The following is a 26330-nucleotide window of genomic DNA, read 5'->3' as shown; positions in this document are numbered from 1 at the left end:
AGTATGAAATATGTAGCAGGGGATCAGCAAAAATCAGCTACACCTGATTCTTCTGTCATTGGTTCCTGTTCCAACAGATCGAACATCTATAACAATGTGAGATAATTAGATACCTTTTAATCCATCCTGCACCTGGTGTTTTGTCTATACCAATTACTCCCCGTATTAGTGACCTCTTTGAAACCAATATTGCGTTTACGTAGCTCTTCTCTGTTTCATTTAAAATGATCTTGGACCATCAAACTATTACAGAGCCATGCAAGAACGTCTGTGTGAAGGTGTGCTCTTTAGTAAAGAGTGATATATTACATTTTTAGCGCCGTCTCGGAGATGCTGCAAAGAAAGCAATCAGCAAACTGCAGGTCAGAACGATAAGGAAAGGAGATAAGGTAATTTTTTCCTTAAGTCTTCGTTTTAACCAAGCAGGGTGGGGGTGGGCAATGCAGTTAGGCATTGTGCCGTGGGCAATAAAATAAACCGGAAACCTTTGTGTGGGTTACTTTCTTCCACAAAAGGGCCTGGTGAGGACTGAGCAGAGTGCTGTATGGAAGACACACTGGTTGCTCATACCTGCAGCAACCTGCTACATTGACTCCCCATGTGGAGGAAGGGTTGAAACTGGCCTCTGTTATGTGCTTCAGCAGTGGTACCAACATGGTTCCCTCCAAATATTGCTTGACTCCAGCTCCTGTCATTTCTGACCATTAACCATGGCTGGCTGGGGTTGGTGAGAGTTTGGAGTGCCACAGGTTCTCCATTCCTGAATTACAGGGATCCCTTTTCAAATGGACACTGTAACCAGTTGGACTAAACCAAATTCTCAGAACCTGGAAGGACTTGGGGATGTTATTAAATGTCAGTGTATTTCAGTCTGCCATGCTTTTCATTGAAAATGTCAACCTCAATGTTTCTGTAGGAAACTGAACCCGATTTCGATAACTGTGCAGTGTGTATTGAGGGTTACAAACCGAACGACGTTGTCAGGATCTTGCCCTGCCGGTGAGTTGATATAACCATCCAATTAGAGCGATACAATTAATAAAGTAATTGATTTTTGTGGTGTTCTTCACAGGCCAATAATATGTCCTTGTCATTTGCTAACAGTGCAATATGCTTTAAACACCCCCCAAAAAACCTCAATTAAAGCTTAAACAATAACAGTAGCTTGCGCGGGGGACCTACAGAAACAGCATTGGTGTTTGAAATTTGGATGCCGGAAATTTATCTGATTGGGATTTTTTTAACTTACTGGATCACCTTAAAGTAGAAGCAATTTAACTGCAGTTTTTCTTAGATATATCATATACGGTATATAGCAGTGGTGTCATATACATGCCCCCTTTTCAGCTACCTCAGTGCACATGCTGCTAGTATTTTTGGAAAGCCCACATGAAAAATCCAATTTTGGAACATATGATTTAGATCCAAAGGTTGCTTTGCTCTGATGGAAAGAGTCTTCCTTTGTCAGGGGAATAGAACCTTTGGACCCAATCTAATGTAATATGTTCCTTTTATGATCAGTGGGGGTGGGGTGGGGGGAGGGAAGTAAACCGAAACCAGTAAATAAATAGAAGTGACAGACTGCATGCATCTTTTTCCAAGCAAAGAAGCAAGCCTGTTAGGGAATCAATGCCCATTACTCCAATTCTCATCCTACGCAAGTTGATAGGTGCTATGTTCACAGATCAAATTGTATGCTGTCAGTTCTCTTTCTGCAGTTGCAGATCTTGCGTTTTGCAGTCTCTCCAGTCATGAATACAGAGGTGAAACACAATAAATAGTTTTTTTTCTTATTTATGCTACTTTTCACAGTACCAAGCATGATAAATCTGCTGTCAGCAGATAAATGTTTCTTAGGGTCTGGTTTTTAATATGGAAAATTGCTTCCATTTTATTTCATCTTCTGAAGTTTTTATTTAGGGAGCTTTTTTCTGCTAATTTTACATTTGAAGTTACAAGCTAGGTTCCATCCACTGCAATTTATTAACTACAAAGCACTTCTGTTTTTCAGTACAGGTCTTCTTTCATCAGGTTTTTCTTGACAAAAGTATTTTCCACACAGATATATCTTCAGCTGTATAGTCCTTACGCTGCAAGACACTTCTGGGCTTTTTCAAAACAGATGGTATCAACTGCTACTTTGAGAAATTGTATCTTGTATAGACTTTATTCATTTTTCTCCCTTTGTAGGCACCTCTTTCACAAATCTTGTGTAGATCCATGGCTACTAGACCATCGCACCTGCCCTATGTGTAAAATGAACATCTTAAAAGCACTAGGGATTCCGGTAAGCATGTAATGTGGTAGAACACGGAACATGGTATTTTCATTAATCCTAATCCCACTTTTAAAAAAAATGAATAAGCAAGTGTCATCCTAGTGAGCATTATATTTCTATCCTGAAGATTTTGGGTCTCCTAAAGCCATTTCCTCACCAATGCTAATAAGACAATATAAATTACACAACCCCCCCCCACACACACACCCCAAGTGACATTTTCAGCATGAACCATAATATTTAATGTATGGAAAAAACCTGAAGCTCAAAACTTCCCAGATCGGATAAACACACAACCCATAAAACAAAACACAAGGCAACAAAGTAAGCAACCCTCCCCAAAACTGACAACCCCTACAACAAAACACCCCCAAAATCAAAGAATACCCACACATTTTTAAGCAAAAAATTAAGTGAAAATTGTGAGGAACAGAGTGTGTCTGAGGGTAGCATGGCACCCCCCAGTGCCACAATGGGGATCCCAGCAATAACCCCATAAATTAGCAAAGCTTCTAGTAGATATCATCCATTAAGACACCTGAAGGGTTACGAAGAAAACGTCTAAATTAAGTATTAACTCCATATACCAAGCATGCATCAGTTCTGAAAAAAAGGCACATGATGCCGTATGCCTCCAATTTGGATAAACCATTTCTGTGAGGATATGTCCAAGATAAGATTACTGATTTAGGCTGCAGCCATAACCCCAGTTACCTTGCATTAAGCATCATTGAATTCACTGGCACTTACTTCTGAGTAGACATGGTTAGGCTTATGCTGTTACAGGCGTTGGTGTTTTGGTGCCATCAACAAATATCTAACATAACAATCTAGGTATGGATAGTCTCTAAATGACCATTTGCTTTCAGAAGAATTTGCAAACTAATAGAGACCATCCTGTAAAGAGAAGCCAAAATGCATGTTTTGAAATCCATGACAAGGTAATATTTGGAACTACAATGAACTATAGAACTAAATGAACTATTCCTTCCTGTAATCCAGAGACAAATATTTCCTTTCAGAATCTCTCTCCCCATTTCCATTAGACTCTTCTTTCTTGTTTTCATTAGCCCAATGCAGATTGTGTAGATGACATACCTCCAGATTTTGAAGCTTCTATAGGAGGGCCACCAACTAATCAGATTACAGGAGCAAGCGATATAACTGTGAATGAAAGCTCTGTAGCACTGGATCCTCCTGTCCGGACAGTTGGAGTACTACAAGTCATCCAGGGTGCAGACCCTCTTCCACAGACTGGGGAAAATAACCTCAACACAAGCAGTAAGTTCTCCACTCATTTGCTTAGAGTGAATGTTTCAAATGTGATTCATAAAATCGCTGGTGACTATTCTGTAGTATTTTCAACAGGGATATGGGTAAGTCCAGTTTCACACTGAAGATACTTCAGCGGAACTGGATTTCCCATTTGAAATTCCAGTAGACATCCCAAATGCATTCTGTAATCCATTCCAAACCAAATCTGATGGGTTACATGGAATCGCGATGTTCACCATGATCTCAGATTGGCTGCAGTGAAAACAAAAATTGCACTGAAGGTGCAAGCAGGCACAGCCACATAATGAAAGAAGGTATTGGAAGAGGGTTTTGTAGTGTTAAGACAAAAATATCCACTTGTGAATATGCAGTGCGATCATAGTTCTAACTGCGAATATGCAGAGATCTCATGTGCCAGTCTGGTGTAATTCATTTATTATCAGAAGACTTTAAAGGTAAGCTTGAGTCCTGAGTGGGCCTCTTCTGGCAAACAAGTTGTCACTCTCCAATCCTTGAATTGCAGGATGGCTCTATGTAACCTAAAGCAAATATGTCTGTGGCTCGCAAGAGTGTAAGCACAGGTTATATTTGCCTTTCTGTTAGGGTTCAGTTCTGCAGAAAGGTGATCTTCTAGTCCAGCTATACATTTACTCTTCATAAGCCACAAGGGGACACAACATGTTTGGATTGTGTCAGACCACAGTAGCTGGCCTCAGTTTTAGCAGGCATTGCAGTATCTTGCATTTGCTACCACAGCATACTTGAGCGGCTTCCAGATTTGACAATTTTAAAAATGCAGTTCTAGCAGGGACATTACTCTCCCATTGGTTTCCTCCCACATGCATTTCTAAAGTTCAAAAGGAGCTTTAAACTCATATCAATTACAATGGGTTTTATACCTAGGTAGCTGGGATTAGGATTACAGCATCTGTTAGCTATACACATTGAGTTTCCTGCTACACTTTTTGGGTGTGTTTTTTAATAATCATATTTTTTCTGCTTTCTTTTTTTCTTTTCTTTAAAAAATAAAATCACATGTTTTGTGACTTCAAAACAGGAAGCTGGCTGACTGACTCACAGATATGAACTAACCAGGGCATACATCTAGAATTTACTGTAAAATGGGAGCTGTGGGAAAGAGAGCATGTTGCAACATATGGGGGAAAGTCTTCTCTCTGCATTAGCTCTGAGGAAAATATCTTCATAGCTACCCAAAGTACTGTTTCAGTTAGTGCTGTCAATCTGGGATATTAAAGCGAATCCAAGTTATTTTTATTAACAATTTAATAAACAAAACCTAATATTTACTAGGGATAAGGGAGGGGAAAACATTCTACATTTCAATAGCATAACAGAATCAGTATGACCTATAGAAACAAGAAGTTTCCCCAGAATTTGTGGCCCCACCAATGAAAATCTGCCGTGTTTGATTAAAATTAGCCTTCAGTTGATAAATCTACTGGTTAAGCCAATTAGAGTTTGCAGGCTGAGTTTTTGTTTTTTTCCTATCCGTCATCAAGTGCTTTGAGACTATGGAAGTAGAGGTAGCCCCGGTGGAGTAGCCCTGGTGAGAAAACTTAAAAGCAAGGCTGCCTGAGGACTCTGTGTGAATATGGCATAAATTAGGCTCAGCACAACCCTGCAAAAAATAAAATAAAAACCACACAGATGTTTATGCACTGTTGGGTCCTCTGTATCCTCATTTCACCGCCTTGCCTATCTGGGGATTTTACACATTTGGCACATGATTGTCCACACGCTTCATTTTTTGGTCTTAGATCTTTCATAGATAATTCCTCTTTGCCTCATTCACAACAGTGAGTGCGTTTCCGTGCTGCCTTTTTCTGGCCCCTCCTCTCAGTCACAGCTTCCCTGCTCTCTGCTACCTCTTCCCATGCATGCAGGAAGTTTGGGAACTTTGGAGGAAGAGCAAATTTCTACCAGCCCCCAGTTATCAGGGCAAAATGAAGGCTTACCCTTTTGGTGGAGACAGGTGGGCAACCTCCAATTTTTTATTTTTTATTTTTTAAATATCCTTTGAGCTGCGGGAAACCAAACAGTTAGTTTGTGCAAATGGAAATGTGGGTGTAGCGAGAGAGGCCGCTCACAGAAACATTGCCACATGTATGACAAGCTGCCTACCTGAACAAATGCGCTATCAAGCTTCCGTGCCAGTGATGACTGCAAATTTATAATAGATGGGAAAAGTTTACTTTAACGTATTTCCCACTGTAAGAGGAAATCTGGATTCAATGTTTTTTAAAACATGGCCTGACATTTTGATGATGGCAACATGGAGTGGACAGCGCAAAAGCCTTGTGTGGGAGACTAATACTGATTTCCCAGTAAACCTCCATCTGGAAGCACACAGGAATCTGAGCATATATCCTATTGTCAGGCATTCAGGGGCACCTTTAAAATACGTCCACTCTCAAGGCAGCTGAAGAGCAGACAGTGTGGTGTAGTGGTTAAGAGTGGTAGACTCGTAATCTGGGGAACCGGGTTCGCTTCCCCGCTCCTCCACATGCAGCTGCTGGGTGACTCTGGGCCAGTCACACTTCTCTGAAGTCTCTCAGCCTCACTCACCTCACATAGTGTTTGTTGTGGGGGAGGAAGGGAAAGGAGATTGTTAGCCGCTTTGAGACTCCTTAGGGTAGTGATAAAGAGGGATATCAAATCCAAACTCCTCCAAACTCCTCCTCTCCAGACATGACAAAGAGGGAGTGGGATATTGGTTACAGTGAGATGCAGGGGCGGAGGAAGGGGGGCAGTGGGGGTGGACCGCCCCAGGTGACTTTGCTGAGGGGGGTGACATTTGACGTGCCACCCACCCGTGACTCCCAAGCCTACCCTGAGCTGTCAAGGGAAGGGGGGAGCTGTGTCGTTTTGCCAACAGCACCCCCCCCCTCGTTTTGACAGCTTGGGGGAGGCTTGGGAGTCGCAGGTGGGTGGTGCATGAATGTCTGCCATCAGCAGCTCGCTCTGGTCCCAGCTGCATGGCTGCACACCGCTCCATGCACCTGAGTGGCTATCCTGCATCTGGGAGGACACCATCCACACTGTGTGCCCCTCAGGAGTGTGCCCGCCCTGGGCAGTGTGGGCATATGCTCCACCGCTGGTGGGATGACATATGACAGAGGTGGTGCTCACAATATAAATTTTGAAAAGTGACATATTTTTATGTTTACATCTTCTGGCTGAGACAATTCCCCAAAAGATCTGTTTGGGAAGACCTGGGAAGGAAGTGCAAATCCCAAGGAATCTGCTGTTCCTGTTCTCTCTGCAGCCCTGCTGTGGTGAAGCCAGCAGCGAAGCAATTGGATATGCCTACCCACCTGTCAAACTTGGCCTTCAGGAGAGTGTGTAGATGAGTAGATCTGGCCAGTAGGCCAGATCCGGTTCTCCATCCCTCAGTTAAAGTTAATGGCTTCCAAAGTTGCACACTGGAAATACCGTGTGACTTCCAACGAGCGTTTTAAGTTCTTACGTGCCATTCCCCTATTATGTTACTCAGAGTTCAGCATAGGTCGTTGCTCTTCTAAAATGTCACCTCAGGAGTTCATACACTTTCTATTTCTGCTAGCGTTGTCATTGGTTCAATATCATTCAGTCACACGGAGACCCTAGGAATGTAGATGCCAATGCATATTTCTCAAGAAGCTCACCCAGTCTAGGTGGATTAGTTAAATGGATTAGTTAAATGACTCAAGCGAAACTGTTTAGTTTCCTAGACGCAAGTCTGACTACTCCAGTTTATGTGTTTTGTGGATCAAGTTCTTCATAAGACTCAAGGCCTTTACAGAAACAGTATAGGTGTGTGGCTGTTGTGAGTTGGCTTTTTCAAGGGCATCCTGCTAATGAAATCCAGCTTTGGAGTTTTTGACCCCCTGCTGTCTCAGCTGTTCACATGATTAATAGCACATGACGAAGTTAGCAACCAGCAGCAGTCAAACTTAGCTCACTGCAGATCCTCGGAGCTCACAATCAGAGCTCGCAAACACACCTCGCAAACAGGGGGGTTTGCAAGGGCTTTTAGCAGGGGAGGCCCAGGTTTCTCTTGGTGTGTATAGGACCAGAGACATGGAGGGCGAGGGAGCTGCTGCAGTGACCTGTAACGCCTGTGCCATGTTTGTCATTCTGCCAGAGAACAAGCACCAGTGCACTTGTAGCAAGTGCAAAGTGGTTGTCTTGCTGGAAGTGAAGGTGCAGCAACTCGAGGCCTGCCCAGTCACACCTCAAGCAACAGAACAACATGCAGAGTTACTTGACAGAGCTGAGTTGACTGAGATTGAGCACCAAGATAGATGAGGTGCCCCCAGGGTGGAGAAAGTTTGCCCATTGCAAGGGTCTAACCCCTGGAGGAATCTGACGTGCAGAAGAAGGACAGTCACAAACCACACTTTGTCTATTAGAGTTGCAAAGTCGCTTCCACCTCCAGTCTTCTGTTTGGTAGCAGAAAGATTTGGGCTTTTATTGGTATAAATTATTTCCTTTTAAATTAATATTCATGTAAAATGTGACAGATAAGCAATATCTCATTAGTGAGGATCAGCCCAATGTGCAAATCCCCTGCTTCTAGCCAGATAGAAAGTTGCTGTATTTATTTTTATGCGAAATAGTATTATTTATCTATATCTATCTAATCTATCTATCTATCATCTATCTATATCTATCTATCTATCTATCTATCTATCTATCTATCTATCTATCTATCCATCCATCCATCTATCTTCTATATCTAGGGTACTTATAACGAAGTCTTAATTAAAATAAATCCCAAAGCAGGGGACAGTATCAAAAGATGCATCAAATAATTGAATATACATAACAATAAGGAAACAATTTTAAAGCAAGAAGAATCTTTATTGGGAGGTTATGTTATGTATTTTTATGTTTTTATACTGTATAAATCTAACGCATGGTTGTTGCAGTTCTAAAAATCCAACCTGAGCATGGTAACTCAAGACATAAGTCCCATCAACTTCTTCCAAAGTGTACTCTGGAATATACTTTGGAGTGTATTTTCATTTTCCAAAGTCTACTTATTATAATAGCCTAAAAATTCTGATATTATATTTGTCAAACCACAATGAAAATTTCACTGTGAAAAGAAATATTTTAAAACAACAGCAGGGTGATTTAACAGCAATGTATAAACCTGATAGATTTAAACAAATGATGCATAAACAGTACCTGTGCTTTTAGGTGCCCAAGTGGTACTTTGCAGTTTCCCAAATAACTGAAAAGTAGTTAATTGGCTTCTTTTTTCAACAGAGAGAATAATAGGCAAACCTTTCTTGCTGCTGTGTTCCAATAATGCTCATGGAACTTCAGGATGGCAAAGATAGATTAAAAGTCTAGCTGAATGCACTTAGAGCAAAGGCATTCTATTAACTTGGTTCTGTATATTCCCATAGCTGTACTGAAATAAGTTATGTGAGAGCTTTTTGGTCACATGAAAAATCCCAATAAATATTCCAAATATACAAATATTTACAGGGTGAAGCCAGATTTGGCGCAGCTACTGATGGCATGCAGTATGACTAAGAACTGCAATTGTTGATGGTACACATCCAATGGCCAGGGTGTTCAGTAGCTTAACTGGAGATTATGAGCAGCACCCTTGTCAGTTCCAAGAAGTTTGTTCTAAAGGTGATGAAGGCTGCAACCCCAACCCTGTTTAAGTGGGAGTCAACCCCATTTAATTCAATAGGACTGACTTCTGATTAATCATGGTTTGATTGCTCTATAAGTCTAGCTCCATCCCCCCCCCCTTTTTTTTTGTCTTACATCTAGGAATTGTCTGTACAGTTAAATTCCCAGAGGGAACTGGGTCACGTGGCTGATGGACCACAGATTCATCTCCCTGTTTTAGAGAGTTCTCTTAGGACCTTTACCCTGAAGATTCTAAAGCATGAGCACATCTGCTTCTTTCTTTCTTTCTTTCTTTCTTTCTTTCTCTCTCTCTCTCTCTCTCTCTCTCTCTCTCTCTCTGATGATAGATGATACTTCTGATTAATGATTATATACTATTGTGCATAAGCACATACTTCCAACACACACACACACATACCCTGTCACATGCACAGTGCTGTTACGATTATGTCCATTACTTTTTTCATACCCGTCTTTTCAGTGCAGTCCATGACCCCCTCTAGGCATTCATTTCTTTACTTCATTTTTTGATAGAGACCTTCCACTGCAGCAGGTTTAACAGTCACTGGCTCCTTGCCTAGGGAAGCATATGCTGCTCTGAACGTCTTAAGAATGAGGAAGAATTGCATTCGAAACAAGCCATTTTCTGTTACAAGGGAAAGAAGAAATTATTCAGGGCCTGACTGTAGCAATGGGTTATTTACAGGCCTGGGGCTGCCTGGAATGCACACAATGAAAGCTACTCAGCAGCTGTTCAGTGTAAAATGCATTCAAAATCAATTTCTAAAATGAATTTATTCTAAAAGCTGCTTCTTCACGGCAGCCGTCTTGCTAAGGGAGGGTTAGCTTACCACCTCGTGACAACGTATCGTTATAGGTGCACACCCATCACAGCAGCACTTCAAAGGCTCTGTTGCATCCGCCAGTTGTTCCCACAGCTGTACTTTCACCCATGCAGCATTTCTTTATGGCTAGTGTAGACTTCCTCTTACCTTCTAGGTTGATCACTAAGGATACAAGAGGTAACAGAAACAAGGTAGTGCCTCCACTGGATCAGGTCCACTGGACCTTCCCCACACCACAATATTCCGGAAGGCTGAAATGATGCCACTGTCTGTCTGCAATCACTCTGGTGGAAATGATACGAAATATTCGCATACCATTTGTGCTTGGTGTTGCTTTCTTATCAAGAAGACTTCTTTGCCTTTCTCAGGGCTTGCCCAAGACATTTTGCGGCATGAGGCATAGAACAAGATGGCAAACACACACACACATTGCCCATCATTCATAGCTCTGCCCTCCCAACACCTGACCGCCACTCTGTGCTGACCAGCATCTCCCACCTGCCTGCCTCTGCCTCATAGCAAGGCCTGTCCTGCCTTTCCTGCTTTTTAAATGCAGCAGATTTACCTGGCGTTCCTTAATGTACTGTGTCAGCCTTCACCACCCTGACCCCTCCAGGGGTTATGGACTGTTAACTCCCATTGGCCCAGCTAGCATGTCCTCACTTCACTGGGGTTGGTGGGAGTTGTAGGCCAGAACAACTGGAGGGCACAAGGTTGGCAAAGGCCGCATGTCAAAAGAAATTGTTTCCCCAGAATTTCCAGATTAGCAGAATAATAATAAAATAGTACAGTTTCCAAGACGTTTGGGCAGGAAGCCTGAATGTATGTGTTTTAAATGTATGGTGATCTTACCTCAACAGTAAGACTAGCTTTGGAAGAGAGGTGCAGTTTGTTTTAGTAGTCAGAACTGTTTTTACTAGGCTGGATCCAGACTTAGTCATGCTTAGCAGTAGACCCATTAAAACCAATGGGAGTTGTGCTAGTCAAGTAACTTAGGGAAACAGTATTGATTTCAATGTGTCTGGTTGTTGTTTTTTCTTTAATGGACTGTTGTTGTGAGTTTATTTTACTAAGGAATGGTAGGTACCATTTTTTTAAAAAATAATTAATAAATAAGTAGGAAGAGCTGTACAAATTAATACACATGTAAAGCAAAAGAACCTCATAGCAGTATTCCAGGCATCCCCCGTAGAGGCAGCAGGAAATGTTTGGGGATAGGCAGAAAGCAGAACAAATGTAGAAAAGAGCAGCTTGCCTTTGTAGCAAGAATCAATTTGTTACAGAGTCAATTGTGCATATCAAACACTGTTATGGAGTATAAGCAAATTGTGCCATAGCAATATTTCACACAGACAGGGTCTTGGTCTTGCAAGGTGAAAACTAGGCTAGCCAGTTTCGGTCTCTGGTGGGTTGCATCATTTTATGGCAGTTTGGCTTGCTCAGAATAATAGAATTGTAGAGTTGGACGTGACCCGAGGGCCATCTAGTGCAGCTCTCCACAATGCAGGAATATGAAGGTGGTCCGAATGGGAATCGATCCTGTGACCTTGGTGTTATCAGCACCACACTCTAACCAACTGAGCTAACTGTCGCTTCAATCAATCAATCAATCAATCAATCAATGCCACTTGATTTGCTGGGAATCACTGCACTGGCACAGAGCTGATTCCCACAAAGAATCGGGCCCTTTGTCCTTGTACAATGGCTTTTATGCAATAACAGTGCAATGTTGACCAGAAAATATCTCAAGATTTTGGTTTTTTCCTCCCCTCCATCCCTCATTCTGTTTAGCCGTGACTTGAAAGACAAATAACCTGTTCATTTTTACTCTGCTTTCAAAATCATCTATCTATTCATGGTATAATGAATAGATCACATCATTGATTTATATTCCACTCTCTTTGCTCGGAGCACTGTTTCTTTTTACCCTGTCCATTTTATCCTTACAGCAACCATGTGAGGTAGGTTAACCTGAAAGACAGTGGCCTGGTTCACCTGTCATTCTAAGCTGAACAATGACTTAGCATGAATGCTTGGACTCCAGGAAAGGTGACTGTGGTTGCTTTTCTCTTCCCCATCTATTCTGCGGTTGGCCGTGCTAAGATAAGCCATGACTTTGTGCAGCATGTCATCTGAACCTGGGCTCAGGGATTAGATCTCTCCAGACTCTCCATAGACTGTAACCCAAGATTTGTCCTGTGTTTGTTGACTCGTGGTTTGTCTGGGAGAGACTGAATTCAGGTGACACACTAAGCCAAATCATCGCTTAGCACAGTGCCTTGCTGATAAGGAATCGCCCATATGCCTATGACTTGAGAAAGAAAAGGCTGGATAGGTAGCTACACACAAAGGATATGTACACATTACCCACTTAAAACACTCAATTCCCCACTGCTGTGTTTCAAATTGCACTTGCACATCATTTATTTATTTAGCCTTTATATTTTATTGCATTTATATCCCACCTTTTCTACAAGCAGCTCAAGGTGGTCTAGATTTAATCCCCACAACAACCCTATGGGGTAGGTTAGGCTGAGAAGCAGTGACTGGCCCGAGGTCATCCAGTGTGCTTCATGGCTTAGTAAGGATTTTTCAGTCTTGCTCTCCCAGGTCTTAGTTCAGCACTCTAACCACTACACTGGGCCTGTTGTACACAACGGTATGGATGAATGTGTTTCCAAGCTGCCCTCCGCCTGACCACAGCAGTGGATGGAGAGGGTGTGTGGCTGTCGTCACATGGCTTACATTTTCAAGTTGGATCAAAGCTGGTTTGGGAGCAAACAACGTCAAAACACAGTATTTCTCAAGTAAGTGCAGGACTGATGCGGGTTGTGGCTGATGTCATGTGTGCACAGCTTCACAAACCAGTGGTGGGAGCACACTGGATGCTGAGTAAATGGGACAGTCTGTGTATCTAATGAATATCTAGTAGGTATGTGCTGAAACTCAGCCTGCTAGATAAGGTGCCTGTTTAGCAGATGTACAAAAAGCACATCTTCCATTTCTCAGAAACTGGAAAGTGGGGTGGCTTCAGAAATCATGAAGCAATGAGCATGGATGTACTAGTGATTCCAAACACTTCTTCAATGTAATGCCTGCACACAAAAACACACTCATCTCTTAAACAGTAAGATGCATCGGCTTCCTTTCTCCCCACATTCACATCAGTGCTTGCCACTCTATTGTAGCAAAAGTAGCAGGAACAAGCAGCACAAACAGAGCAAGAGATTCCAATTGCACTGCACTGAGGGTTTTTAACACTGCCCATGCAGTGTTCTTCTGCTGTAAGATACATGATTTCCTGTGCTTCAGAAGGGACATTCCCTCATCTTCTGTCATGACAATTTTTACTCACTTTTTACAGGACAAAGAGAGGCCATTCCACATTGAAACCTCCATTGTGGATGCACCCAACGATCATTCATTTCCCTTTGTAAGCCAACTGGGTTATTACATTGTTTGGTTCTTTAAAATGCCACCTCTCCTTAGAGCTTCTTCCTTAGAAATTAGTTGGTTAAGAGCCTCTGTCAATCACTGATCTGTCTTCAGTGATGGATTGGAAAATCCTTTAATGAGTTTTCAAAGCACTTGTCAAAGCTACTGTCTAGATAGTAGCTCAGTGGTAACACAACAGGGAGCAGGAGAGACAGTTGCAGTCTTTAATTATATTCCACCCATAGCTTTGTACAGCTTTATATCCCAGTCATTAGCTATATGCGTTGGACTGTGCCTACACAGTTTTAGTGTTAGGCTCTTTTAATGTTAGTTGGGTGGGTTTTCTAAAGTGCATTTGAAAGGTACAGTGGAGGTAATGGCCGTTGCTCAACTGGACTTAGTCTTTTAAGTCTCGCCACATTATCACTTACTTAACTTTCATTTTTGCAAAACTTCTTTCATGCATCTGGTTCAAGGGTTTCAAAAAATTGTTGATATCAAATATGTCTTCTCCCTTTCCTGCTATTTAAGAGCTATTTTATAGTCTCATCTTTGTGGAATGTAAGATGATGAAGCAAAAAAGACTTGGCATATTTGGAGTATATTCAGACAAGCTATGCGCCTCAATGTATCAAGGGGAGATTCAGACACTTTGGGGCTTACTTGGTCTCTGGTCTTCCCCATCAACATAGAAGCATGTTTGCAAAGCGACATACCGTGTCTGATTTCACCAATGCCCTTTACAGAAGTGTGATGATAAAAATTTGACATCCCACATTCCGTGAATCTCTCTGTGTACTGGACACCTGAACATGCATATATGAATTGCACAAAGACTTGGGTGTTTTGTAAGAAATACAGGGGAGACAATTTCACAGTGCCTCTACCTGCGAAACTAGTTTTTGTGTGTGTGTTTTAAAGATGGGTTTACCTAGTGTGTTCTGTAATTGCTGTTGTGATTATTTTGTCAAAGAGGTATTTATACCACAAGTGCTTTATTATAGGACAAAGCTACAGAAATCTGGAGAGATTTCAGGGAGCTTTAAATGCATAATTGCTTTGAAAACTCTAATTGGGATAGCTATCCTGAAGCTACAATTCTGCAATCCAGTATTGGCTGAATGTGGATATATTTATTTGGTTCAGTTTTAGATCATTTAAAAAAAAAATCAAGCCCAGATGGGCTTTTGTAGTTTCACTTTTCATTCCTAAAATGTAAATTTATAAAAGAAGAATAGTCAAAATTACATAAACATTCTTATATGTTACTGTTGAAAAGTCAATAGGAAATCCAGCTGTTTTAGTACGGTAACAATTTTATACATTGTTGCTTGACTCAAGCAGCTGCTACTCCTCCACTTCAGAAGTCTTGCAGGCAAAATATAGGAAGAAGTATGTATCTAAAAAGCCATGGACTTAGATGCAAGACAGCCTTAAAAAATTAACAATAACACAATTTGGTCACAGAAGACATTTCTCTGTGCAGTGGAAGTGCGTATCATATACTGATCTTCCAGGAAAGCCTGCTTTCTGTTCCATCAACATCTGAGGTATGGTTGGTGGCATAAGGGACAATGGCTCCTTGATTGTGGTACCCAGAGTTTGGAGTTCCACACTTTGGGTGATCCAGTTGCCTTCCTTTCTCTGTGTATTTTGGCACTGCATAAAAACAAAATTGTTTAATCATGCATCAAGAGGATACTCTGTGATAATTTGGTATTGGTTTGCCGGTCTGTTAATGCAACTTTTTTTTCTGTTTTTGCTTTTATTTCCCTATGGGTTTTATTGGTATTGGTTTTGTTATGATTTTTTATTTCCTTTTACACAAAAGAAATGTGGGCCATTAAGTATTGCAAGAAAGAAATAAACCTGCACATGAATCGTTGTGAGTTTTTTCACCATATATACACTTGCCAGGAAGTTACAAGTGGTTTCAGTTTCCTAGCATTTGTATACATGTAGAAAAACTAGAGATTGCACATTCTTTTCATGGAAGTACTTCCCTTGATGTTACTTCATAGCGTTGGAACCAGGCATGAGATTGCAGAAGATGGAGAACAAACAGAACAGAGCAATGGGGAATTCTAGAGAAGTAGACCGAAAGGCAAAACAATCCAGGGGAGGAACTGTCCTTAATCAGAAGACTGTTTTAAAGTTCAGGAGACATAGCAAGCCTTGCCAACCGGTTGTGTTCTCATAAGGCTCCTGAGATGCTGCAGACAAAGAGCTGAGGCTGAGGTGGTTGCTTACCCAAGATCCATCCACTGAGCAATCCAGCACACTGGCTTGGGGAAGGGTTTGAGGGAACAGTAACACACATAGTTAAGAATACACGAAAGAGCAACCAGTGGTCAGAGCTCAGGGGTATGACACTACACTTTGCATGTAGAAGATCCCAGATATTTCCCACTCAAAAAAACAGTGAGGAAAGGCCACTCAATGCCTTGGACCGTGAAAGCGTCTTCCAATTAGAATAGGCAGTACTTGGCTCAATACAAGGCATCTTCTCTCATTTAAGATCAGATTGTAGGAGCTAAGTAGGAATTTGGGGAATGTGGGAATTTGGCTTTGACATTCTTTTCTTATTTCAGGTGAGCAGGAGCCAGCCGTCAGCAGCGATTCAGATATTTCGTTGATCATGGCAATGGAGGTTGGACTCTCTGATGTAGAGCTTTCTACTGACCAAGACTGCGAAGAGGTGAAATCCTGAAAAAGCAGCTCAAAAGACCCTTCCACTAAACTAAAGGGCAGTAGTGGGGAGGGGAAGGAAAAGAATTAAGTTCTGTCAGATTTGGACCACTGGTGTACACATGCATTCTCATTCACACATGTACACACACACACACGTAACCATACACACGTCCAGAACGTTTTGTGAACTCCAGTACGCTCCATTCTAGGATGGTCATGAAAAGCAATAGCAACAGACGTGTCTGCTTGGATGCAATTTCATCATTAACTCGGTGTGTCCATTTCACTGACACTGGAAGGTGATCAGAAGAGTTATTCACCTCCTTGGTGGTTCGTAATGATGTAACTGAAATGACAGCTGGTGTGTTTTCTACCTTTCTTCAGTCCCTGGTTGTTGTTGTTTTTTTAAGCAGAAGAAAGCACTCCAAGGTGATTATTTATAGCTGGTTTCGGATGGACATGTCTTTCTTCCTCTCAACACCCCCCCCCCAGCTTTTTCAAAAGTTCAGCCCAGAAATCTGAATAATTTATGGGTCACCAAGTTAGTGAATAAGGTAAACATTGCTTTGGAAAGAAATGGTGCTTCAGAGCAGTGTCTTGGTCTGAAGCTTCTTTTCATTGTGGTTTTAGTGGGATTTGGAGATTTGTGCTTCCAGGTCTCCCAGCCAGGAGATAGGTGACTGGATTTACTGAAGTTGGTGACTTGCTACTTAATGTTATTAGTTCGCATTCAGAGTTTCATGGCTTGCACATATGATACCAAGTGGGAGAAGATGAAGATGATAATAATGGGATTAAAAGTCAGTCTGTTCTTGCAGCCTATTTGCTATATTTTCTGTCATCACAAATCTCTCATTCCTTAATGGTCTTCCCTATGATTAGTATGTAATGAGATTCACCTCCCCCCCCCCCTTCTTCAGAGGTATTTCACTCAGATTTCCTTCTGGCCATCAGAGCACTGAAGTTCATTGAAACTCTTTGTGGTAAGGGGAAAAGAGAACTGAAATTTCTGGAAGTGTGGGGGAAGGAGCTAGGTGATATTGGCCATAATAGGAAAGTTACAAATGGACTGAGGCCATTTTTTGCACAACCACCTTTACCACCACCAACACTCTAGTTCACTCTTGCTTCCTCTGTTCATAGGTGAAAACACTTCCTACTTCCAAGGTCCCTTTCAGTCAATAGGGGTAAGAATGTGCACACTCTCCATCAGATGTACAGCTCTGTGCTCATTCTGCTAGATGAAGGGCCAATCCTCCAATTCAGGTAGAGGACATGTGTGACAGCAAAAGCACACGAGGGCTGAGATTATTCCCCACATAACCTTTAGTCAAATGAAAAACTAGCACATTCAGACCTGCATTGAAGCAATTCGCTAGTGTGCGCAAACAGTGGGAAAGAGGCTCAGAGGCACTGAGGCACTTTTACTGGCATGTGTGAAAAGATACTCTCACAAAGTGTTCTGTTGTTGTTCCTGGTATGGAAGTCAACTCTTGCTCCCTGGCTTCTGAACTCACTTGGATGTAGATCCCCAGTGGGTTAAAGAAAATGATGAGGCTCTTCTTCCCATGTCATATTTTTGAATTGTAATAGAAACCTGAAACATTCCAAAATGAATTAACTGTCGGTTTCAACTGCATATGTTGAAAAGGGTTGCCATTAAACTGCTGGGACTCAAGAGATCTTGCATTGTGCTGTAGTTTCAGGGGATTTGCTATTGATGCAGAGGGCAATTGTATATTTCAATCAAAATACTTCAGCGTTAAGGAGGACTTTTCATCTTGTTGTCTTTCATAAAAGGGTACGCTATTACTCTTGACAGTATGAACAGTGATTTAAATTGTGGTAGGTAAATAGGCTTAGCACTGTAGCCTGTGCTAAAAAAAAATGCAATAGAAACAGAATCTATTAGAATTCCTGCATTAGAGTAGTACTATAAGGATTGTTCAGATATACGTAGTGCCATCTGCCCATAGTTTGGCACTTTGCGAACAGGTCCTGTGTTCACATTCTCCCACCCACTCAGTGGCTAGATTTTGTGGGGCCTGGCAAAATGGCTACACCAGCTACCTCGCTCTTCATTTCCTGAGGGGAACCTTGCAGTGGGTGGTAGGAGCTGAATGTCTATCCTGAGAAGAGGGGAATACACGCCTAAGGGGCTTATTCATGTAGCACCATGAATTTGGTTTGGTGTTCCATCTGAAGCAACCCTAAGTGTTACTATGGAGCTGTTGTAATTCTCCTATATAGAGCATTGCTTTCAGTGAGCTTTAAATCACTTTGAAAGATCATGCTTGCCTCATCGTGTTGAAGGCTTATGTGTGGGAAGGTGGGCACCTTCAAAAAAAACAGCAAAAAGCTGCCATCTTCTACTTATTCTTTCATAATCTCATTTAAATTGAGCCAAAATAAATGTGTGGGGATAAATTGAGACTTATGTTTATTGCTGTTTCAGGCCAACTTCAGACTGAGAGGGTCAAGCTTTCAAATTAGTCTTTTCATACCTCCAGTAGTTAAGGAGGAGAGAGAATTTTGGCAGGTGTAACTTACATCGCAGCTCTACCAGGTTTTGTAAAGCTGCACCTGTGAAAACAAACTCAGTTATCCCAACTGTTAAAAATGTAGGAACCGTAAGATGGAAGCATTTGCCATCTCTGCTCTGGAATTCACATTTCCCTGTGCTCCAGTGTGGTTGGGCATGCGTTTTGGGGGGAGGTCCATCTTCAATTTCAATTTATTATTTCTGAGGCACATCAGGAATATCATATTCAGTTAGAAAGAAGCAAAGCGCAGTCCTAATCTAGTGGAGCCACCTTTTAATGTGGGTTTTCTATACAGCCCCTATTGACCCTATATTGCTATGTGGCTCGCATGAATATAACAAGATCGCAAATAGTATGTATCCATCTAGCTGTGCTGTAAGTTGTACTCCTTTTATAACCTCTTACCATGCATCCAGAGTTGCAGTGGCAAAAGCTGGCTTCGACCCAGTGAATCTTCCTGCCTCTGTTCCTCCCCCGTCTCTTCTGTAATTTCTGTGCTATCTGATAGCTTTGAGCACCACTTTTATGTCACTTCAAGTATTGGAGGTTGTTACTGGTGCATCCACTAATGCTTGGTTGACAGAACAGCATGAGTTGTGTCACCTCACCAAAGCTACCACCCTTTCAGCTTATTCTGCCTAGTTGCCCATGTAGAAGTGACAGGGAGGAAAAGGCTAATGCCCAACTCCCAATTAACAACATATTCATCCATCTCATTTCCCCGCCAAAAAAATGTAGAAATGTAGAATCCACAAAGAGTACAAACCATAATTCTGGAAACATTGGTTCTTTTGACATGCATCTTCTGCTTTAGGAAGCTGCCTTGTAGCAGGTCAGATTGTTTGTCTATCTGGCCCATTATAGACTATTCTTGACTGGCAGTGGCTGTCCGGGGTCTCAGGCAAAGGTGATTTCAGTTATCTGCTACCTGGTCTTCCTAGGAATTGAACCTGGAAACTTCTGCATGCAAAGGATGTGCTCTGCACCCTTTCTTTGAGAGATCCTTCAGGGATAATTTGTTATTATAGTACAGGAACCAGGCCTTTATTTACTGGAGGATGGAAGCCTTTAAACTGATATGGAAATGGCAAAAACAAAACAAAATAGTCTTGGAAAATCAGTTAAATGTCACCTATACTTCAGAGGTTTTTTTCAGACCCTTGTATCCAAAGAAGTTTCTTTTGGAAAATGGATTTATGTCAAATTTCAGAGAGAGATTCCAGCCTTGTAAGTGACTGAACTACAGCATGGATCAATTAGGACTGAAAATAGAAGGCTGAGAGGAAGCTCAAAGGTGCTTGGGTGCCTCCTCCTTCCAGACTCAGAATGCCTAGGAGGCAGCAGCCATCATGTGAACAGGGGAGTATGATTTGCATTGAATAGCTTTGCTGTACGACAGGTATGGGGAACCTTTGGCAGAACTACAACTCCCATCAGTCCTAGCAAGCATTGTCAATGGCCAAGGATGATGGGAGTTGTAATTCAGCAATATCTGGAGGGCCAAAGTTTCCCCAGATCTGCTGTACGGGAAGAACTTTATCATTAGTCAGAGTGAGACAGCTGCTGAGGTACAGGGAGATGTGGCAAGGTGTTGTGCCTGTTCCACGTGGCCTGCCCTTCCCCCTCCTAAGCCAACCTGCTGTTCTCAGGTGCAGTGGAAGCGTCTGTCCCACTCCCAGCATTGAGGTCAGATTCAGCTGCCGGTGTAATCAGCTTTTGTGATTGAGGAGAGGTGCCATCTTTCCCTTCAGCTGTTGCTACATCAAGATTTGAGTGTGAGAAATCTCCCCCAAAGTCATATGATCTTTGCCATTTGATCAAATGCCCCGAGCCCAGGATCGTGGTTCTCTACCAATGTATAGCTCTATTGTCTTCACCAGTGTTAAGAATAGGTACCATTTTAACTTTGACCTTCCAGTATTCCCTCCCAGACCTTGCTATATGAATATGGCTAGAGGTGTTTGCATTGCACAGTATAAAGGCAGCGAACAACCTGAAGTTTTGCCCAGGAGTTCAGTTAGAATTCAAGCCCTCAACTTTCTTCCTCCAGTATTTCTACGCTGCCATCAATAGAAACCACCTCACAGACATTAACAGCAGTGTCACTGCCATGGTCAGTCACCTAGAGTGTGCCTTTACCAAGAAACACATGGCATGGCCTGAGAACAGGCACCTTCTACGGCAGCCTGGCTGGGCTATTCCTGTACCATCCTGAGGCAGCTGGAGAAGAAGCCCTATTTTTGATCAGCTGTGGGACGGCTTCTCTTGGCAACAAGAGGAACCAGCCTAAAAGATACAAAAGGATCAGGCAGTTCAGGAAATGTAATGCACACCATGGATACCTTCATAAGCAGATATGATTGGTGGCTGTATTTCATGAGTGTGCAGTCTAGCCCTAAGCATTTCTCCTGGCAAAGAAAGACCTGCTGCATTCTGCAGGGCTTATTCTCAAGAATACATGCATCTACAAGCGGGCCTGTTATAAGTAGGCAGAAGGCAATCCATTAAAGCAAGGGGTTATTTGAGGAAAGGCTGAGCTTAAGTAAAGTTGTTTTTAAAATAATAATAATTGGAACAGTTGATACAAAGCAACTTAGTTTATGCAACCGTTTGTCAAAACAAAGAACCTAACTGATAGTTCTGCAGTAGTAACAACGTGAGAGAATTTCTAGTCTAGAAGGGTCTTGGCATACCAGATGGTGTTTGTTAATGCATTGTATAGCAAAGTAGAAGAGCGCCCTCTGCTGCCTGACTTCCAGCCGCCAGAAGCCCACTTTTAATTCTATCATAGATCCAGCAACTGGAAATCTGTCACTGGTAGAAATGTTAATTCTTTAGTGGCCGGGATGTGGGGTGGGGAAAGGATGTACCCGCTTGACTATAACAATAATGAGACAGGGAAAGGATTGAAGGTGCTGAAAGTGTAATATAGCATCATCTTATGCTCATTTCTCTTCAAAAATATTTTGCTTTCTGGTCAAAACGTTTATCTTGCAAGAAGGAATTCAAAGAAGAAAGGACAAAAGAAGGAAGAGGATGCTGTCATCACCCCCTCCCCCTTATTTGCTAATTTTAAAATACTGCCTATTTTTAAAGGCATCCGATGATACACATGTCTTTGCCATGAATGTATATGTATATGGTTATTACAGATGTGAAATATCAAAAGTGTTTTTTAACATGTACATAGTATCACCTTTTCTTCCTGTTTTCATGTTAAGCAACCTGAGGCTATATACCATTTTATAAATAGAATGAAATGTAAACTAGGGGTTGGGGTGGGAAGGGCTGTTATTTTTATAGCAAGATGTTCCTTGTACCTCGTGAGCATTTTAAAATGATTTTGTACTTGTCAAAATATACATTCCATCCATTTCCTGAAAATATTTATTTTTATTTAAAGTAGTTTTTAAACTAAAACAAGACGTCCATTTGGTATAAGGTTCATCCATAACGCTAAAAGTATTTGGTTTACAGTAATTGCTCCAAAGTTCTCTCCTGCCGTGTCATGTAGCAGAATGCACACCATACCAGCAAATGCCAATAATTTTTTTAAAGGTAGATAAATGAATAAAAATACTCATTTTTTGCAGTTATGTTGACATTATTTCTAGTTACCAAAACAGTGTTTTACAGCAGAACACTCTTAAAACAGTTCATTCTCCTTCTATTTCCCCCCTGAATTTAGAATGTGTCAGACAAAAATAGTTTGAACAATCAGCCTGCTGTGAAAAGCAGTTGCGTTCACACATGCAAGCTACTCTGCTGTTTATAGCAGAAGCTGGCTGTGTACAGCACTGATTGGCTGGCTCTCTGTGTTATCACAAGGCCATTTCCTCCATTTGCCAAGCTATTTATTTCTTTTTTTATTATTATTTCAATAAATGATTTTGTTCCTTTAAAATAAGTAATACAACCAATTGGATGCTCAATTCAATTGGATGCTCAATTCAATTAACATTCACAATGTTCATTAAACACTATAATGTTCACATACATAACAAAACATCCCTGCTTTGACAGTGGAAGCAATTCATCACCTTCTAAATCTCACCTTGAATCGGCTTATAAAGGAGGGGTATGTGTGTGGCAGAAATCATCAAGATTACCCAATGACATTTGCATAGGCGCTTTTTTTTTATCTTAACATATTTTGGCAGCTGTGAATTGTCTGCCTATGCGGCGCTGAAATAGTTCTGTGAAGAATTCATTTTACGACACATTCTGTACAGTATTGCAAATGTATTTCAACTGCTAGTGAAGTTGCTGTTACTTTATTATGCATCCTTATATATCCCACCCTCCCTTCCAATGCACTTTATATCATTTGGAAAATGTGGGAGTCTGACAACTATCGTATATAAAGGGATTTGCCTGAAATCAAGTGGCACAAATATTGATTTTTTAAAATTTTATTTTTTAAAAAACATTACTTTGGTTAATTGTGTCCTCACTGTCCTTTACAGCTTAGACAGTGACTCAGCTGTGGGAGGAAATATGGAGATGTTAAGGTTGATATTGGAGAAACATTATTCAGTAGTACAACATGGCTATTTTTGTTATATAGAGGATTATAGTGTAAATATGTGAGACTGTGTTATTCTGTATTAGTAAAATATTGCAACTGTAAAAGTTAAAGGATTGTGAAATTGGAGGAATTTTATTGCAAGCTTTCTTTTTTAATAAAAAACTATCTGATTTGTGTCCTACATTTTCCCTAACAAACGTATTAGGCAAGTGCACAAAGGCTTCTTTTCCAAATGACCTCAGGTTGAATTCTGAAGAGAAACAAAATAATCTGAAGGCACCCACCTCACGAATGCTCACTCCAACTGCTGGTGCAAATGCAATCTCAAAAGTGTCCACATGAGATTGGAGTTTATTTCTCAACAAATGAAAAATTGAACTGAATGAGGCTCATTCAGCTCAGTTTTCATATTTTTCCGGCTTCCTATTACCTATTTGGATGGAGTAGTGCAATCATATTTGGAGCAGCAGGAGCTGAGTTTTGTTGCCACTTTCATCCCAGACAGTAATGGGAGTTGTGGAATTCTAGAGCATTCTGGCCAAAAAAGAGTGGTGGCTGCCGTCACAATTTCCCTCAGTGCTGTGCCGAAAATTTATGCAATTTAAATAACCGTTCTCAATGAGAAACGAAGTTGTATCTGTCAAATAAGTGAGACAATTTCAGCAAAAGTCTATTGCATGGGCTGCAGTGTTTTTGTTGTGCTGAAATTACTCTCCAGGTTGCCAAAGTGTTGCTTGTTGAGTGTTCTTTCATTTTAAAAATGGCATCTCTGGTTGTCTGCACAATTCAGCCTTCCTAGCTGCCCACACTTCCTGAAAAGCCCTTGGTCTCCTCAGCTAGGCTTTCAACTAAGTGCAGAAGAGAAGGACTGTGTAAAGTACTTTTGCTTTTTAAGAAATTGGGGCAGGTTTGTTTTTTAAAAAAATATTGATTGAATTAATCAATTAAAATCCAGGAGAAGACATAATGATGATAACTTCACCCTCTGGCCTTTTTCAGATCAGAAAAAAACAAGCAGGTGGGAAGGCTGAAGAGAGCACTGGAGAAATATTTGATAGGAAGAAAACACACACACATGCCTATCCCACACAAGTGCATCAGTATCCAAATTGCACACCTATCAAAATCACAAAGAAATTTTCAGGTGCCTCGTGTAAGGCAGAAAAACAGAAGCCTCTTTCACAGGTAAAGAAAAAACAGGAATTGGAGGGCAGGTTTCAAGGCAACCCTAGCTTGCCTCTTAGAAATGCCCTGGAGAAAGGCAACCCCCAAAGTTATCTGTTCCATTGTCAATATCCCTCGTGGTAGCATTATAGAAAGAAATAAAATTAAATGAATGCCACTGTAATCTTTAACAATAGAAATAGCATTGCAAAATAAGCACAGATTCTTGCATACCCTGCATTCCCATTACTGGAATCTTGAAATTCTTTGGCTCCGTAGCTACAAGCAGTGCCATTTGGTGCTTATTACTCCTCGGTCTCTTTTATTTAACACAGATTGCAAGATTTCAGCCTTTTTTTAGAAATACATGTACAAAATTATTTTCCCCCCACATAGAAAATATATATATTATTCACAGGGAAAGAGGGGTTCCAACCTGACATGATTCAGCCGCAAGCCTTTTAGTTGAATTTTCAAGCGTAGGTGCTTTCATTCACCGATGTGCAGGAACATTTGATGTTCCTCTGTCTCAAATTAGAGTATCTATGAATCTGCCAGAAGAGGCATTAATGTGGTAGCAAGGAAAGGGGATTAAACAATTATATTTTCTACATTTGTTATTGTATTCGAGCTCAGCAACTTAATTTCCCCCCTGGGGCAATGCAAATGGACAGTCACTTCTGTGCCATGAAATTTCCCCACAGGTTGGCCATTGTGAGAACAGGATGCGTGACTAGAAGGGCCATTGGCCTGATCCAGCAGGTCCTTGTTATGTTCTTAAGTCTGCAAAAAGTGAAAATGCCACAAGATGAATGTTTGCCTTTCCTTAGAACAGTGGTGGGAACAGGCCGTGCTCTAGATGTTGTGGGCTCACTCTTGATCTCCAGGGTGGGCCCATAACATCTGGGGATCACATCCTCTTCATGTGGAAGGTAGAAAACTGGGTAGACTACGTAGAACAAACTCGGTCTCCTGGAGTTTATGGGGGCCTCAACAGGAAAAAGGTTCCTCACTCCTAGTCGAGTCCAGACCAAGCTAAGTCTTGTGACCAGCCACAGCCTGATGTTAAAGGCAATTCAGCTACAGTTATTCTTCGTGTGACTGGGAAGCACACTGAATCAGAAACAGGAAACGCACACATTTCCAGATGTTTCTGCCAATGATGCTGGGACGTCTCCCAATAGCTCTAAAAACGTGTCAGCCACTTGGTGATACAAGAGGCTTCCCCTCCTTAGCATTTTGGTTCCAAGAATGGAAGCAAGTCGCCACGGAAATAAACCCTAGAATTGTCTGGCTTTTTCAAAAGAAATAAGTCACTTGAGTATTATAAGCCATGCCCTGTTCTTGCAGTTGTTCCTCCAGCTTCCCTTTCCTCTCTCCTCGTTGCCTTTTGTTCTTCACATACATTTAAAATACGGTCATGGGAGAAGCCAGCGCCAGCGTTTCTGGCAGGCAGCTGGACCAAGTTGCTATGTGATCTGCACACACAACACAGCTGTCATTGATATTATAGATCTTAAGGGAGGGAATGGTCTCAAATATCTGAAGAGTACATTTTGAAGCTGGGGCGGGGGCAGCACTGGGAGGGGGCGAAAAAGAATGGCATTAGTATCTATAAATAAATACAAAAGGAGGAACTGCCAAGTCCAGAATGAAGGAACAGCTTTTTGAGAATTAAACTACCCCGGCTCGGCTTCTATTGGAAAGCTCTGGCAGTTTGGGGATAAAGACTCAATGTGGGGAAATGATACAATCCTTCCTTTAATTTTATTGAAGCTCAGCTCTGTACATGTCAATATGAGTGTCTCATTTTGATGTAAAGAGCCTGACACTAACCTATTAAAATATCTGCTGCTGACTACGGAGAGAGATTCTGGTTCAGGACTTAAAGAAGTTCTCCCACTCACTTAATAATG

At 41.5% G+C, this 26330-nt stretch overlaps 1 protein-coding gene across 1 annotated transcript in view; it reads left to right on the top strand.

Moving 5' to 3' along the window:
- Nucleotides 1–23431, top strand: part of RNF150 (ring finger protein 150) — an 85927-nt gene extending 62496 nt beyond the window's left edge. The window contains exons 3-7 of the mRNA XM_028744366.2: nt 318–389; nt 917–999; nt 2191–2287; nt 3349–3559; nt 16080–23431. Of these exons, the coding sequence (XP_028600199.2) occupies nt 318–389; nt 917–999; nt 2191–2287; nt 3349–3559; nt 16080–16198 (582 nt within the window). The 3' untranslated portion in view covers nt 16199–23431. The remainder of the gene's footprint in view (nt 1–317; nt 390–916; nt 1000–2190; nt 2288–3348; nt 3560–16079) is intronic.
- The last annotated feature ends 2899 nt before the right edge of the window (nt 23432–26330 follow it).

The sequence above is a fragment of the Podarcis muralis genome, chromosome 9 (assembly GCF_964188315.1).
Source record: "Podarcis muralis chromosome 9, rPodMur119.hap1.1, whole genome shotgun sequence".
Taxonomy (NCBI): domain Eukaryota; kingdom Metazoa; phylum Chordata; class Lepidosauria; order Squamata; family Lacertidae; genus Podarcis; species Podarcis muralis.
This window is presented reverse-complemented; position numbering and strand designations above follow the sequence as displayed.